Source organism: Pimephales promelas, chromosome 12, assembly GCF_988280905.1.
Source record: "Pimephales promelas chromosome 12, fPimPro1.hap1.1, whole genome shotgun sequence".
Lineage (NCBI taxonomy): Eukaryota > Metazoa > Chordata > Actinopteri > Cypriniformes > Leuciscidae > Pimephales > Pimephales promelas.
Window position 1 is genome coordinate 17,769,955 of NC_142780.1, and position 12,347 is coordinate 17,782,301.

General features: G+C 40.4%; 1 protein-coding gene across 2 annotated transcripts in view; it reads left to right on the top strand.

The window, feature by feature from the left end:
- grin2db (glutamate receptor, ionotropic, N-methyl D-aspartate 2D, b) overlaps positions 1-12,347 on the top strand; it is an 81,250-nt gene that overhangs the window by 54,003 nt on the left and 14,900 nt on the right. For both annotated transcript variants that reach the window (XM_039679537.2, XM_089117595.1), the window contains exons 9-12: positions 7,618-7,771; positions 8,232-8,357; positions 10,500-10,729; positions 12,032-12,192. In XM_039679537.2, the coding sequence (XP_039535471.1) occupies positions 7,618-7,771; positions 8,232-8,357; positions 10,500-10,729; positions 12,032-12,192 (671 nt within the window). The remainder of the gene's footprint in view (positions 1-7,617; positions 7,772-8,231; positions 8,358-10,499; positions 10,730-12,031; positions 12,193-12,347) is intronic.

Genomic DNA, 12,347 nt, shown 5'->3' on the forward strand with positions numbered 1-12,347 from the left:
TGTCCCTATCATGTGCACGGAGATCGCAGTCCTATTGACGAAGGATGCGATATAGCCGGTTCCTCCAGCCGATATGAAGACCAGCTTCTACAGCCCGTAATTCATTGTGCCTAAGAAAGACGGTGGGTTATGGCCAATTGGACCTGCGAGTCTTGAATCAAACCTATCCTTCCGCAATGCAGGCCATACCTGTGTTTTTTTTGCGTTCTAAGTCAGGTTCTAAGTCAGTACAAAGTCCCTCCCCTTGAGTGCTGCACAGCCAGTTAGGTCTTCAGGTCAACTGGGAAAAGAGTAAACTTGCCTATGGGCTGAGGATCTCAGACGGTCCAGCTGTTCAGGGACCACTTCAGGGCCGCACAGTTACATCTGTTTTTCTCTCCAGACTCGTCCCATTTCCAGTTGTTTTACTCCCTGACCGAGCGGAGAACCCTCGGCACGGAGACACTGGCACACAGCTGGGCCTGGGTGGCCTCCGCAGAGATGTGTTTCCCCAGTGAGCCTTCTTGCACAGCCCTGTGCTAAGTCAGGGAGGAGAAGGAGCAGGTCTCGCTAGTTGCCCCTTATTGGCCTTTTGTTTATACTACCTCTCACTTAAAACGGGACCAGGTGGTGAGCCTGCAAGTGCTGCCTGGAGGAGGCAGACCCAGCCCTGGCTTTTTTCTGTCCCTTATGCTCCTCACGGTTATAACTGGACAGAATGCAGATTGTAACGCAGTTATAACCTCAGACCAGCGCGTGTCTGTTACTGAGACCAGAAGAAGGGAAGGCTGTTTCCAAGCAGAGGTGGGCCTACTGGATAGTGGTTGCCATCATCTTGATGTGTTTACCCAAGTTACGCCATGCCCACCTGGGTAGAGAGCCTCTCCAGAGAGAGAGAGAGAGTAGCTCCTTTCTGGGCAGTGATACTGGGCAACACCAAACACATTCGCTAGAAAAATAGTCTATGTGTCGAGCTGGTTGCTTCCTGTGAGCTCCCTTCACATGAAGCCAGTTTCACTGTAAGCCTGATTCGAAGTATCAGCTTGCTGCGCCATTCCCCTCCTATGGACTGGATACGTGTACCATTCTTGCTCCAGTAGAGTTCCTCTTTAGCCGAACCCTGTTGAGTTCCTTCACACCCTTTGGTAACGGATGTTGTGGAGCGTGTGATGCCAGGCCTAACACTTGTACACTCTTAGAAAAAATAGTTCTACATATGTAGCATAGGGTTCTTTACTCAACTCAAAAGGACATTTTATGCTAAAAAGGTTCAATAATGACAAGAAAGAACACTTTTGGCACAAAGGTTCTTTAAAGGCTATTATTTGTTCATATATTACATTATTCTGCAGCATTTTGTAGTTGTTAATAAATTATTGTTTATTAAACTGTTGTAGTAACTTAATATCACATTTTAATCATGCAGATTTTTGGAGGATAAAAACTGAAATGGCACTCTTCGTGTGATATTGATCAATTACATTTTTTAACCAACATATCTTGAATTTTGTGATCATTCACATGCATTGCATTTTAGGGGTTCCAAAATGTTGCGTAGCGCTTTAGAACCTTTTAAGGTTCTATATAGAACCTTTTCTTCTAAGAGTGTATGCACTGGTGGACCCTGTGTTAGCTGGGTTGTGATATGTTGTGATCCCTACGGTGATCCCATATTTGTATTCTTCCACAGTAGAATCCCTGCAGTGAGCCTGTGTTATCCCTTGTCTGGTGAGTCTCCCCCTATTATAGGCTGGAACCACCTGAGTGACATTCCATATGTTGCACTGCTCGGTAAAACAGCCAGTCCATAAGTGTATACTCCACATGTTGCCTCCCTTCGGGCAGGATGTGGCTTCTGCAGCGTCTTCCTTTCCGAGGAAAGGACATGCTTTCCCAGTGTTGTCCAAGTCTGACTGAGTGGGTCTTGCGGATCAGGAGAGACTTCCCTGGCCTAAGCCCTGTCCCATCTCCGCCTCAATAATGTGGGGGGATAGGAGCCTTGTGTTTAGGCACCGGAAGGTGACAGACAGCATTAGTGCTTTTTTAATTGGGATCCCAATCAGTCGACTATGTCAAACATGAGCGGCTGAAAGGGAACGTCTCGGTTAAAGGAAGGAGGGAATGGAGATGTAGTCCCTGGACCACCACTGATTCCGGGCTCCGCTCGGCTTCTCTGCAAAAAAACAGTTGATTTGTGCATCCACTTACCGCGCTGCGGGGCGGAGTGTGAGATGCAAAGCTCACAAGCCAATGTCCATTGGCTCATTTTATCAATACTCAAAGATGACAAGCTCCCTAAGCGTGATCCCAATCAGTCAACACAGCGATTACGTCTCCGTTACCTCATACAGTTACATACGTAAGCAAGACGTTTTCACCTCTAAGGCAGGGGTTTGCAAACCTTTTTCATGCCAAGGAAGGACCTTTAAATATGATGATCCCCTTGAGAGGGACTCACTTCCTAAAATGTAAAAGCAGCTATATATTTTCATAAAGATCCGTTTATAGGGTCTGAGAAAAAAATAGCATAAGATAGCATGATATTATATAGACAATATGTTGTTTCCGAACTTTAAAATTGTCATTGCTGTAAAAGAAAAAGAAAATATTTTATAAGCAATCTTTGTTTGTTTTTATTGCATTTAAAATTAAAATAGTTCATTTTAATGCATTAATACATTTATTAATTTATTTTAAAAAGGGGGTAAAGACGATAAAACATCTTGAACTTCTATTTTCTTCTAACTTCTAATCTTTTCTTAATGAAAGTTATTATAAAGGGTTGCTGAAGAAATCAAGGCTTTTGCTTATTTTTATTTGGGGTCCTTGAGAGTGCTCGATCTCTAGAACTGTAGGGCTGATTGCTGCTCTGTGTAAAGAATTCCCAGGACAATGCGTGATGTAACTTGTTGGCCTGTTTGATGACTGAATTCCCACCCGTATCTGCCGGCCTCCAGGACTGCTGAAACACTCTGAACCCTTTTAACACAGCGCTGAGGAATTTGACTAATGGCTCACACGCACATACACAGATGTATCCAAGACAGAGGCCTGAAGCCAGCCCAAAAAGACTTGCCAATGCATGTGAGTGCGAATGACAGACAGGAGGTTGTTGTTTTGAGAGCGAGACCCCGCTGTGGCGCTCACACCCTGGAGTGACGCCTGTTCAAGACAGTTGCTAGGGAATGGAAACGGCTCTTTTCTCTGTCTCATTCCTTCTTCATTTCCATCCTTATGGTCTTAATATTTCTCACGGTATCTTATGTGTTCTCTTTTTCTTCCCTTGCTCCTTGGTTTTCAACATGTCTCTTTTTCTGTGACCACATATTTTTCTTTTTCTTAGTCTTTTCCTTTCTCCCTCTCTTTCTCTCTCTCTTTCTCTCCCTCTCTTTTGGTCTTTTCACTGCATATTTTGATGCTCAGCCAATCAGCTGTCAGCATGGCCCCTGTAGGCGCAGTGCTAAGGGTTATTTTCTCAGGCTGCAAGAGTGTGTGTGCGTGAGCAGCTTTGATCTTCTATCTACGACAGGTCCACATTTCCCCTGTGCGTTGTGCCGGCCTGCAGCAGGACCGGGACTGCGGCGCGCTCATAAGGAAACAACTTCATCAATGTTCTTTCCACATTCTCTGCAGACCCACAAACATGCAGGCTCACTTTCCACAAGGATGCAAAAGCTTTTGAAATTATACAACCTAAAAAAATCCTGTCTCCCACATTACACGTTGGCGCAGGCAGGTGCGCATCTTTTTAGAATCAATGCGGCGTTCAAACTGTCAGAGGAGATTTGGGAAAGCTTGTAACCTGCGTGACTTTAGGCAGTGACTCAACCCGGCACTCGTCACCATAAATCCCATTCCTCTGCATCATGAGCTTTTACACATTTAGGAATATAAAACAGAATGCAAAGTGAGAAAAGAGCTGCACTGGAAAGTAAAGATGTTAATGTTTTCCCTCCTTTTTGGTATTCCCGTACATGCTTTCCCTCTGTATGGGGTATACTGTCTTGAGATGGATAACCTGCCTCCTGTAGTGTCTATGTGTGCAGGCTTCTTACAACACTATCTGCTCGACCAATTTATGGATACTGGAATGCAGCCAGTACGTGGATTGAATATTAATTAGAGATGGAGATTCTCTGGATTTGCAGATAGACCACCTGTTACACACCACATATGGCCCCTGTGTTCAGGCAAAATGCTGATTCCTTGCTGAGGACTCGCCTATGTTGTACATAACCAGTTCTTGATAGTTCTTTGAATGTCTAGTCTTAGTGTGCAGTGAGTGCTTTGATCAGTAAAGTGTAGAGGAAATTTTGGACCGTGGTGCTCATGCGGGCATCACAAGTTTGATTCATCTTCGTGTCAATTCCCCAGCTCGTTCCACTCTTCTCTCCCTAACATTGTATGTCCTCTTTCTACCAGGGGCATTGCTGGCGCTTCTCCCCATCGAGTAAAAAAGAAAAAAAAGTGCACCTTTATTTTCTTGGGGGGCCTGAGGGCAAGGTTCAAAGAACCAAAGTGTTTAATTCTGGTGACTTTTGGAGCAGTATGTATTTTAATTAAATATATTTGAATTAAATAAATGACTTTAAAATGTAAAAAGGTTTAAAATATATAACACACTGTAAAAATGAATGCGCTGTCTAATCAAAAAAAATGTGCATGGCAACAGATTACAAACAATATTATTAATTAAATTTAACAATAGAATTGAGTAATAATTAATCAAATTAATTCATTAAAAGTTAATCATTTAAAATGAGTAAAGCTACTTTTTTTACAATGTATGTTTAAGTCACCATTATGGTACTCTGTGTTTGTTTTTAAATTACGGTTTTCTCCTTCAGTGATTCTGCTTGTTAACATCAGGTGTCTTCAATGTTGGCAATATAAAATAAAGAAAATATAAAATAATTAATCTTTGACGTCTGTCTGTTATTCAGATATTTTTGTTTAATTTTTTGGTGTAAACTTTACTCATTTTAAATGGTTAACTTTTAAGGAATATTTTGATTAAGGATTACTCAATTCCAATTTGTTCAATTTAATTAATAATATTGCTTGTAATCTGTTGCCACAATTTTATTGATTAGATAAAGCATATTCATTTTTACAGTGTACATTGAAAAATTTGGGGTCTGTGAGATTTTGTCTCTTATGTTCAATAAGTCTTAATTTATTTGATAAGTAATATTATTACTAAAAAGTATATTATTTATTTATTACTCCAGTCTTCAGTGTCACATGATCCTTCTGAAATCATTTAAATATGCTGATTTGGTGCAACCTTGGTGAAAATGGTTGGGCTGTTTGATATTGTTGTTGCAGCATTTATTTGAATAACAGCATTTTTGGTAAGAGTGTAAAAGTCTTTACTGTTCCTCTTTGATCAATTTATTTAAAGAGTCGTTGCTGAATAAAAATAATAATTCCTTTAAAATTCTTACTGACACCAAACTTTTGAAAAGTAGTGTAAATGTTAGAATATAAAAAGAACTGTTTACAGTTTTAGTTAAGTAGCAAGACTACTGTAACTTGTATTATAAACATTTATGCTAAACAAGTGTTATAGCCACCAACTAGAATCTTCTGCATTAAAGAACATTCTCTTCTCTGAACATAATGTTAAGGAAATATATTTTTTTCAGATAAAAGTAAGGGAGAAAAATCATTAAATCTAAAATTTGAATTAAATAGAATGAATTTTCCATTCATTTATATCTAAGTTCAATGTCTACTAATATTCACTTACATTATTATTTTTAAATAGTATTTACTAATAGGAACAAAGCCACTCTAGCACATTAAATGGCACAAGCACTTTGACAACATGAAACTATGCTCAATCTTCTTTGAAGTGTTTAAGAAAGGAATAATTCACGACGGGCTGTTGAATTATTAGAAAAATAATGCACACCCGAGGTGGTAAAGCGGTCACGACGTGAAACGGAGCGTGCATTCTTTTTCTAATAAGTCAACGGCCTGGTGTCAATTATTCCACTTATATTACGATTACCACACCTCGAAACATTGTCCAGATGATGTATTGCAAGGCGTTTGTCAAGTTTTTGTCGTAAAAATGCTCTTAATTTCTTAACCCCAAGCCTCCTTTGCCAATTCCAAAACATTTTTTTAGATCTAGTGGGTTTGAGCCACTGACAGCAGACTAATGCAGTTTTTAATGCAGAGAGAGAAATCGCAATAATGAGACAGAAAAGCATGTGCGTCAGTATTATTTATCTTATTTATTAATTCATTTGTTTGAATTAATTTAATTCTTTTTTTTTTCTAAGTAGGCTAGACTAATAAATGAAACACAAAGCCCTTTTAACAAGTAGGTCTATCAATATTTATTTATTTGATATGTTATCTGCAATAATATACAAAAGCCCATGCAGCAGAACTATCAATTTTTATATATATATATATATATATATATGTTCAGTTTGATTATAGTTTGGACTATATACTTTATTAAAATTAAACTGCACATTTCAATTGATTGAGAAATTCAAGCATTCAATAGTATAATATAAAGTGCACCATTCTTTGGACCATTTGGCTCATGCACTTTTCATACAGCAGCTTGCTTTGTGGCCTTTCTTGATCCATAATGCAAATTTTTTTTTTTATGTCAGAGCTGTGGCACAGAGAGTAGTTGCTACAGACATATATTTTGCAGTATTGTTGCGCTCGTGGGGACCTGGGTTCAAGTCCCAATCACAGTCGTGTTTCCCCCTCACTCTTCCTGTACTTTCCTGTCACTTCTTCGCTGTCCAGTTAAATATAGGGATTTGCAATAGCTACTCATTCACACCTGAGTAAGCTTGGTATCTAGCTACCTACAGTATCAATCTTTTTTCCTCTGCAAGTCACTGATCTCTGAGCAAATCTGAAGTTCCCAAGAAGATCTAAGGAAAGAATTGCTCACCTTGACTTAGGCCCCGTCCACACTGCGTTTTTGTTTAAAAACGGAGAATTAAAGCAAAAACGATCTCCGTCCACACTAGCGTTTTACCTGCGTATTAGAATTTATCTCCGTCCACACTAAAACGACTGAAAACGCGGATCACGTGACCATTCACCAACACTGGGCATGCGCGCGCCGGTGTAAACAGTGGTTGGCGAATCAGGGAAGGACACGTCATGACTGATAACACCCAATCATAGAGCCGAGCGTGAGCCTCTGCGTCATCGTTTGTAAACTCCTCCGTTTTGTCTCGTCCACACTAAAACGCACTCCGGAGATTCAAAACGCAAAACGCAGATGCAGCGTTTCTAAACTTCTCCGTTTTAGGTCTTCATTTTTCCCGTTTTAGTCTGGACGGGAGGTGCAAACGTAGCAAAAGGTCTCCGTTTTTAAACGAAAACGCAGTAGTGTGGACGGGGCCTTAGTCTCTGACATTTTGGAGATGATCATCATATCCATTGACTCAAATAGTAAGGTCAGTATATGGTCATTTTCCTTGTCAAACAAGGATTAATCAGTACAACTTTACTGGGCCACAGCAGCAGTTTACAGGGAATCGTGCTCGTGTAAATAGAGTCCATATAAATCCTGTAAATAAAATGTTCCTACTACAAATAAAAGTGGCAAAAGGGCAAAAATAAAATCCTCTACTTTCTCCTGTTCTCTAGGTTGTGTACAAGCGGGCAGACATGGCGATCGGCTCCCTCACTATTAACGAGGAAAGGTCAGAGGTCGTGGACTTCTCTGTGCCGTTTGTAGAGACGGGAATCAGCGTCATGGTCTCTCGCAGTAACGGAACTGTCTCTCCCTCTGCTTTTCTTGGTGAGTCTCATGTGAGCCATAATGTTTCATCATATTTGACTTTAATCAGTCTCTGCTGCATGTGATTATGATGTATGACTTTTCAGGTACTGGTGCGTATCTTTCCAGAGCTCATCAATCAGACTTACAGTTCCCTTTCAAAACAAACTATTTATCACACTTCAGTGAGAAGCACTAAATCAACATTTTTCCAAACAGGTTCTTTATTTTATTTTATTTTATCATTTTAATGAGAAGCTTATTTTATTTTTATTTTTATTTTTTTCTTAAATATAACATGGTAAGCCTAGTCAAGTTAATAAGTTAATTTGATTCAAATTCAAATTGAATCATTTCCAAAAGTCTCGTCCAGTTCTAACGTTTTCTACAAGCTTGGTATTGATTTCTGCTCTGTGTTGTGTACAAACCAAGTAGAAAAACTACTACTAATGGTTTTGATTCCTGTCCTCTCCTCTTTTAGAGCCGTACAGCCCTGCTGTGTGGGTGATGATGTTTGTTATGTGCCTGACCGTGGTGGCAGTGACGGTTTTCATCTTTGAGTTCTTCAGTCCAGTGGGGTACAACCGCAGCCTTCAGAGTGGCAAGAGTGAGTCAAGTCAAGTCATCTTCATTTATTTAGTGCTTTAAAACAATGTAGAGTTTTCCAAAGTGGCTTTACAGTGAAAATAATAAATTAAATGAACAGATTATTTTAGCTTTATGGCAGCGCTAAAATAAAGTTTTTTCCCAATCAAAATTAGTTTTGATTGATTCTCTTCTGTCGCAACGATCATTAGTTATTAACTTAGGGGCCGCTAACATGACAACATTTTAACAGAAAATGTAACGGTTACCTAACGCAACCTCAGTTCTCTCTAGAAGGGGGAACGAGTATTGCGTAAGTTAGCTTACGCTACGAGAAAGATTCCCTTTTTGCTTGAACACGGCGGCTCGCTGACAGAGGTGGCAGGCTGTTTTGTATGTGGCATCCCGATTGATGAACGAGGAGCGTTTTATGATCACTTTGTGATGCGCGAGGGATGCCTTGGACAAAGTGTTTATTAGTAAGCGTGAGCGCTCGTGATCAGGCACAGGACTTATACTCATATGTGACATCCCGATCGCTTTGGGTGGGCGGAGCCGAAAAGTCAGACCAGGGCGACACAGGCTGTGCAGGCGACCAGGGCAGAGCAGATCCTTCGGGCGGCCATGACTGTGACGACCACTTGGCCGACCTTGGTGGGAACCAGCTTTCAGGCGGCCATGGTGGAGACAACCAAGACAACACGGGCTGTGTAGGTGACCAGGGTGGAGCAGACCAGGGTGTTGCAGGAACAGACACCGGCTCAGGTTTGGCGGCGGCCTTCTCCGCTGAGGGAGAAGGTTCAGGCATGGCGGCCATCTTGTATGGAGACACTGGCTCAATGGAAGGGATGTGAATGGATCGGCAGACGTGACGTGAACGGTCTCTGGATCGGCTGACACCATGTGCTTCCTCCATGCATGCAGCATGGCCAATGCATAGAAGGAAAGTACCATTCTCTTGGGCATGGCAGGACTGATGGTAGGAACGGTAGGTCCCAGGGTAGTTCTCCTCCTCTGCTGTTTATGTGGCCACGGCGGTGTTGCCACCACTTTGGCCACCACCGGAATCAGAGTAGAGATTCCGTTTGACCACCACCCCCGAAGTAGAGTCCTCCCGGACCACCGAACTTGAGACCCCTGACGCCAGGTCCAGAGTAAGGAGAGGTACAGGTGGGACAAATTAACCAATAATCAGATAACAAGATGGGAGGGGCTCGACAATAGACAAGAGAGCACATGGCACAAAGGAAACACATGTCAAGCCATGTGCTCACAATAAACAGAACTAGAACACAAGCACATGACAAACCAGACATTGTGACAGATAAAGTGTGTATGGCGCCCTGTAGAGATGCTCAGTTGGCGGTTAACAGCAGGCGGTTGAACCAATCAAATGAAAAATATACGTATAGATTTTTAAATATTGTTATCTGACTATACCTACGTCCAAAAAAACAAAAACAAAAAACACTTTGAAATAGTCAAATTTTCATCAGGCAGCAAGTCGAGTCTATGCAGAGACTGCATGTTATTATCAGAGTTGGCAACGCTGGTGAAAGAGGTATGTTGCTGTTTTCAGCGTGACTTTTCAAACAGCGCCCCATACAAAAGCAGAATGTTGAAATGTTGTGCCAAAATGCATTTTCTATTAGGCTACAATGAAAATATTGTACAGTCGCCTATCAGTTTTATCATCCGAGCTTTATCATTTGCACTATATATAGAGAGATAGAGTCCTGTTTGTTCTTAGTCCTGCACGTAACCTTCAATCATAACAATTAGGAGTCTCAAGCTTTATTTTGACAGAGATAAATGAGCACAGTTGCTTGTCAGTCGCAGAGTTTATTCAGGAGTCCTAATGGTTGAGTTCACCTCTCTGTTTATTGGCCTGGACGTGGACTTGATATCTGTGGTGCAGGCAGTTTCTCAGATACTCATGTATAATAAAGCACTGCAGACATGTGCTCTGTATTCCTATCCCTCCTCTGTTCTCTTCTCTCACGCCTCATTGTCTGCATAGCTTAGGAATCCATTTTTTAAATCAAGTTAGTAGTTATGATACTTTTTAGTTTGTTTTGGGCTTATTAATAATTAAAGTGCCTTTAAAATTCAAGGCCATGTTAAAAGTCTTTCTTTCTCTGTTTCTCTTTCTTTTCCCTGTCAGAGGCCGGAGGTTCTACATTCACAATTGGGAAGTCAATCTGGCTTCTTTGGGCGCTAGTCTTTAATAACTCCGTTCCAGTGGAGAACCCCAAAGGAACTACTAGCAAGATCATGGTTCTTGTCTGGGCTTTCTTTGCTGTCATCTTCCTGGCTAGCTACACTGCCAACCTGGCTGCCTTCATGATCCAAGAGGAATACATTGACACTGTGTCTGGCCTCAGCGATAAAAAGGTAAGGGAAAAATGGTTTCAAGAGATACTGTAGAAGCAGAGAGAGCTTGTGTTTATTGGTGCGTATAGATGGACATAATTTGTGATGTGGTGTTGACATGGATTTTGGGATCAATATTCTTTAAGACTACAGAGACTAGAGTTAGACTGGAATTTGAGATTGACAGTAGCTTAAATTGGCTATTAAGTGGATGAACAGCATGAAGAAACATTTTCTCACTGTTTGTCTTTTGAAGAGCCTATGCTTTCAAAGTCTCTTACTGAAATGATACATTTTGGAAGAAAGACTATTACGTTGATTTTAAAATATAATAAAATATGTATAAACTACACACAGTTTCCACAAAAATATTAAGCAGCACTTCTGTTTTGAACATTGATAATAATAAGAAATGTTTCTTGAGCACCAAATGTGTAGAATGATTTCTGAAGATCATGTGAACCTTAATGTGAAGGAGATTTATTTTCAAAACATGAAATCGACCTCAAACGTTTAAAAGGTGTACACACACACACACACACTTGCAAGAATTTGATAGTGCATACTCATCTTTACATCTTTACCAATCAGCTCCAGTATTACATGAAAAGCTGCCTAATTCTATAAAAGACCTTATCATAGCTAACAATAAGGACAATTTATTCTCAATCTTCTGCTAGCAGCCAGAGTATATTGCCTCTACTTGTGCTTGCGTTTTACTACGGTGGTAGTGCTCTTGGGTCTGTGAGATGTTCAGTAATTTGCCATTCTAGCGTGGAAATGTTCCTTTGCCCTCACTCTTAGTGTTGACCTTGAAGAATCTACTGGGATTCTTGAGGAAACACACTGACATGGCATATGAATGTACTTGTGTACACTAAATGAAATGTATTTGAGTCCCATTATGTTTGTGTCATTTTCAGAAAAGAAGCTACATCAAATCTGTATACTTAAAGTCATTTAACTTGCAGTGGCTTTTGTTAGTTCTTTTTCGAAGTGCCTCGTGTTCATTTTGTAATCCCTTTTTAAATGAAAAGTTTCCCCCATCTGCTTCACTATTGTAAAGTGGAATGAACACAATGTGCATGTCAGCACTGCTGCTTTGTATATTGTTCTGTTTTTATGATGTATTATAGTTGGCTTTGACAGCTGCAGTAGCTCTAGTCTGTTTCTAACATGCATTCACTGTCACACGTCATTCAAGTTTATTCTTGCAATATTTTTTTTTCATTGTGCTCTATTGTTAGTCCACTAATTACTTTGAATAAACAAGTTCAACATCAATTTCAATCACTGTTTCATACTGTGTTTTCCCTCTCTCAGTTTCAGCACCCCACAGAGCAGTACCCCCCTCTGAAGTTTGGAACGGTCCCTAACGGAAGCACAGAGAAAAACATCCGTAGTAACTATCCAGACATGCACCAGTACATGATCAAGTACAACCAGAGAAGTGTGGAGGACGCCATCTCCCACCTCAAGTCTGGGTTTGTGCTGGTTTTCTTACTTACTTCCGTCATTCTATGTCTCATACAATTTTGCATTTTGTATTGTATTGTATAGTGGTTTTCAGTTTTAGTTTTAATGGTGCAAAGATGATTCTTTCTTGTTTGTAATGTATATTTAACTGCATTTGAAACTA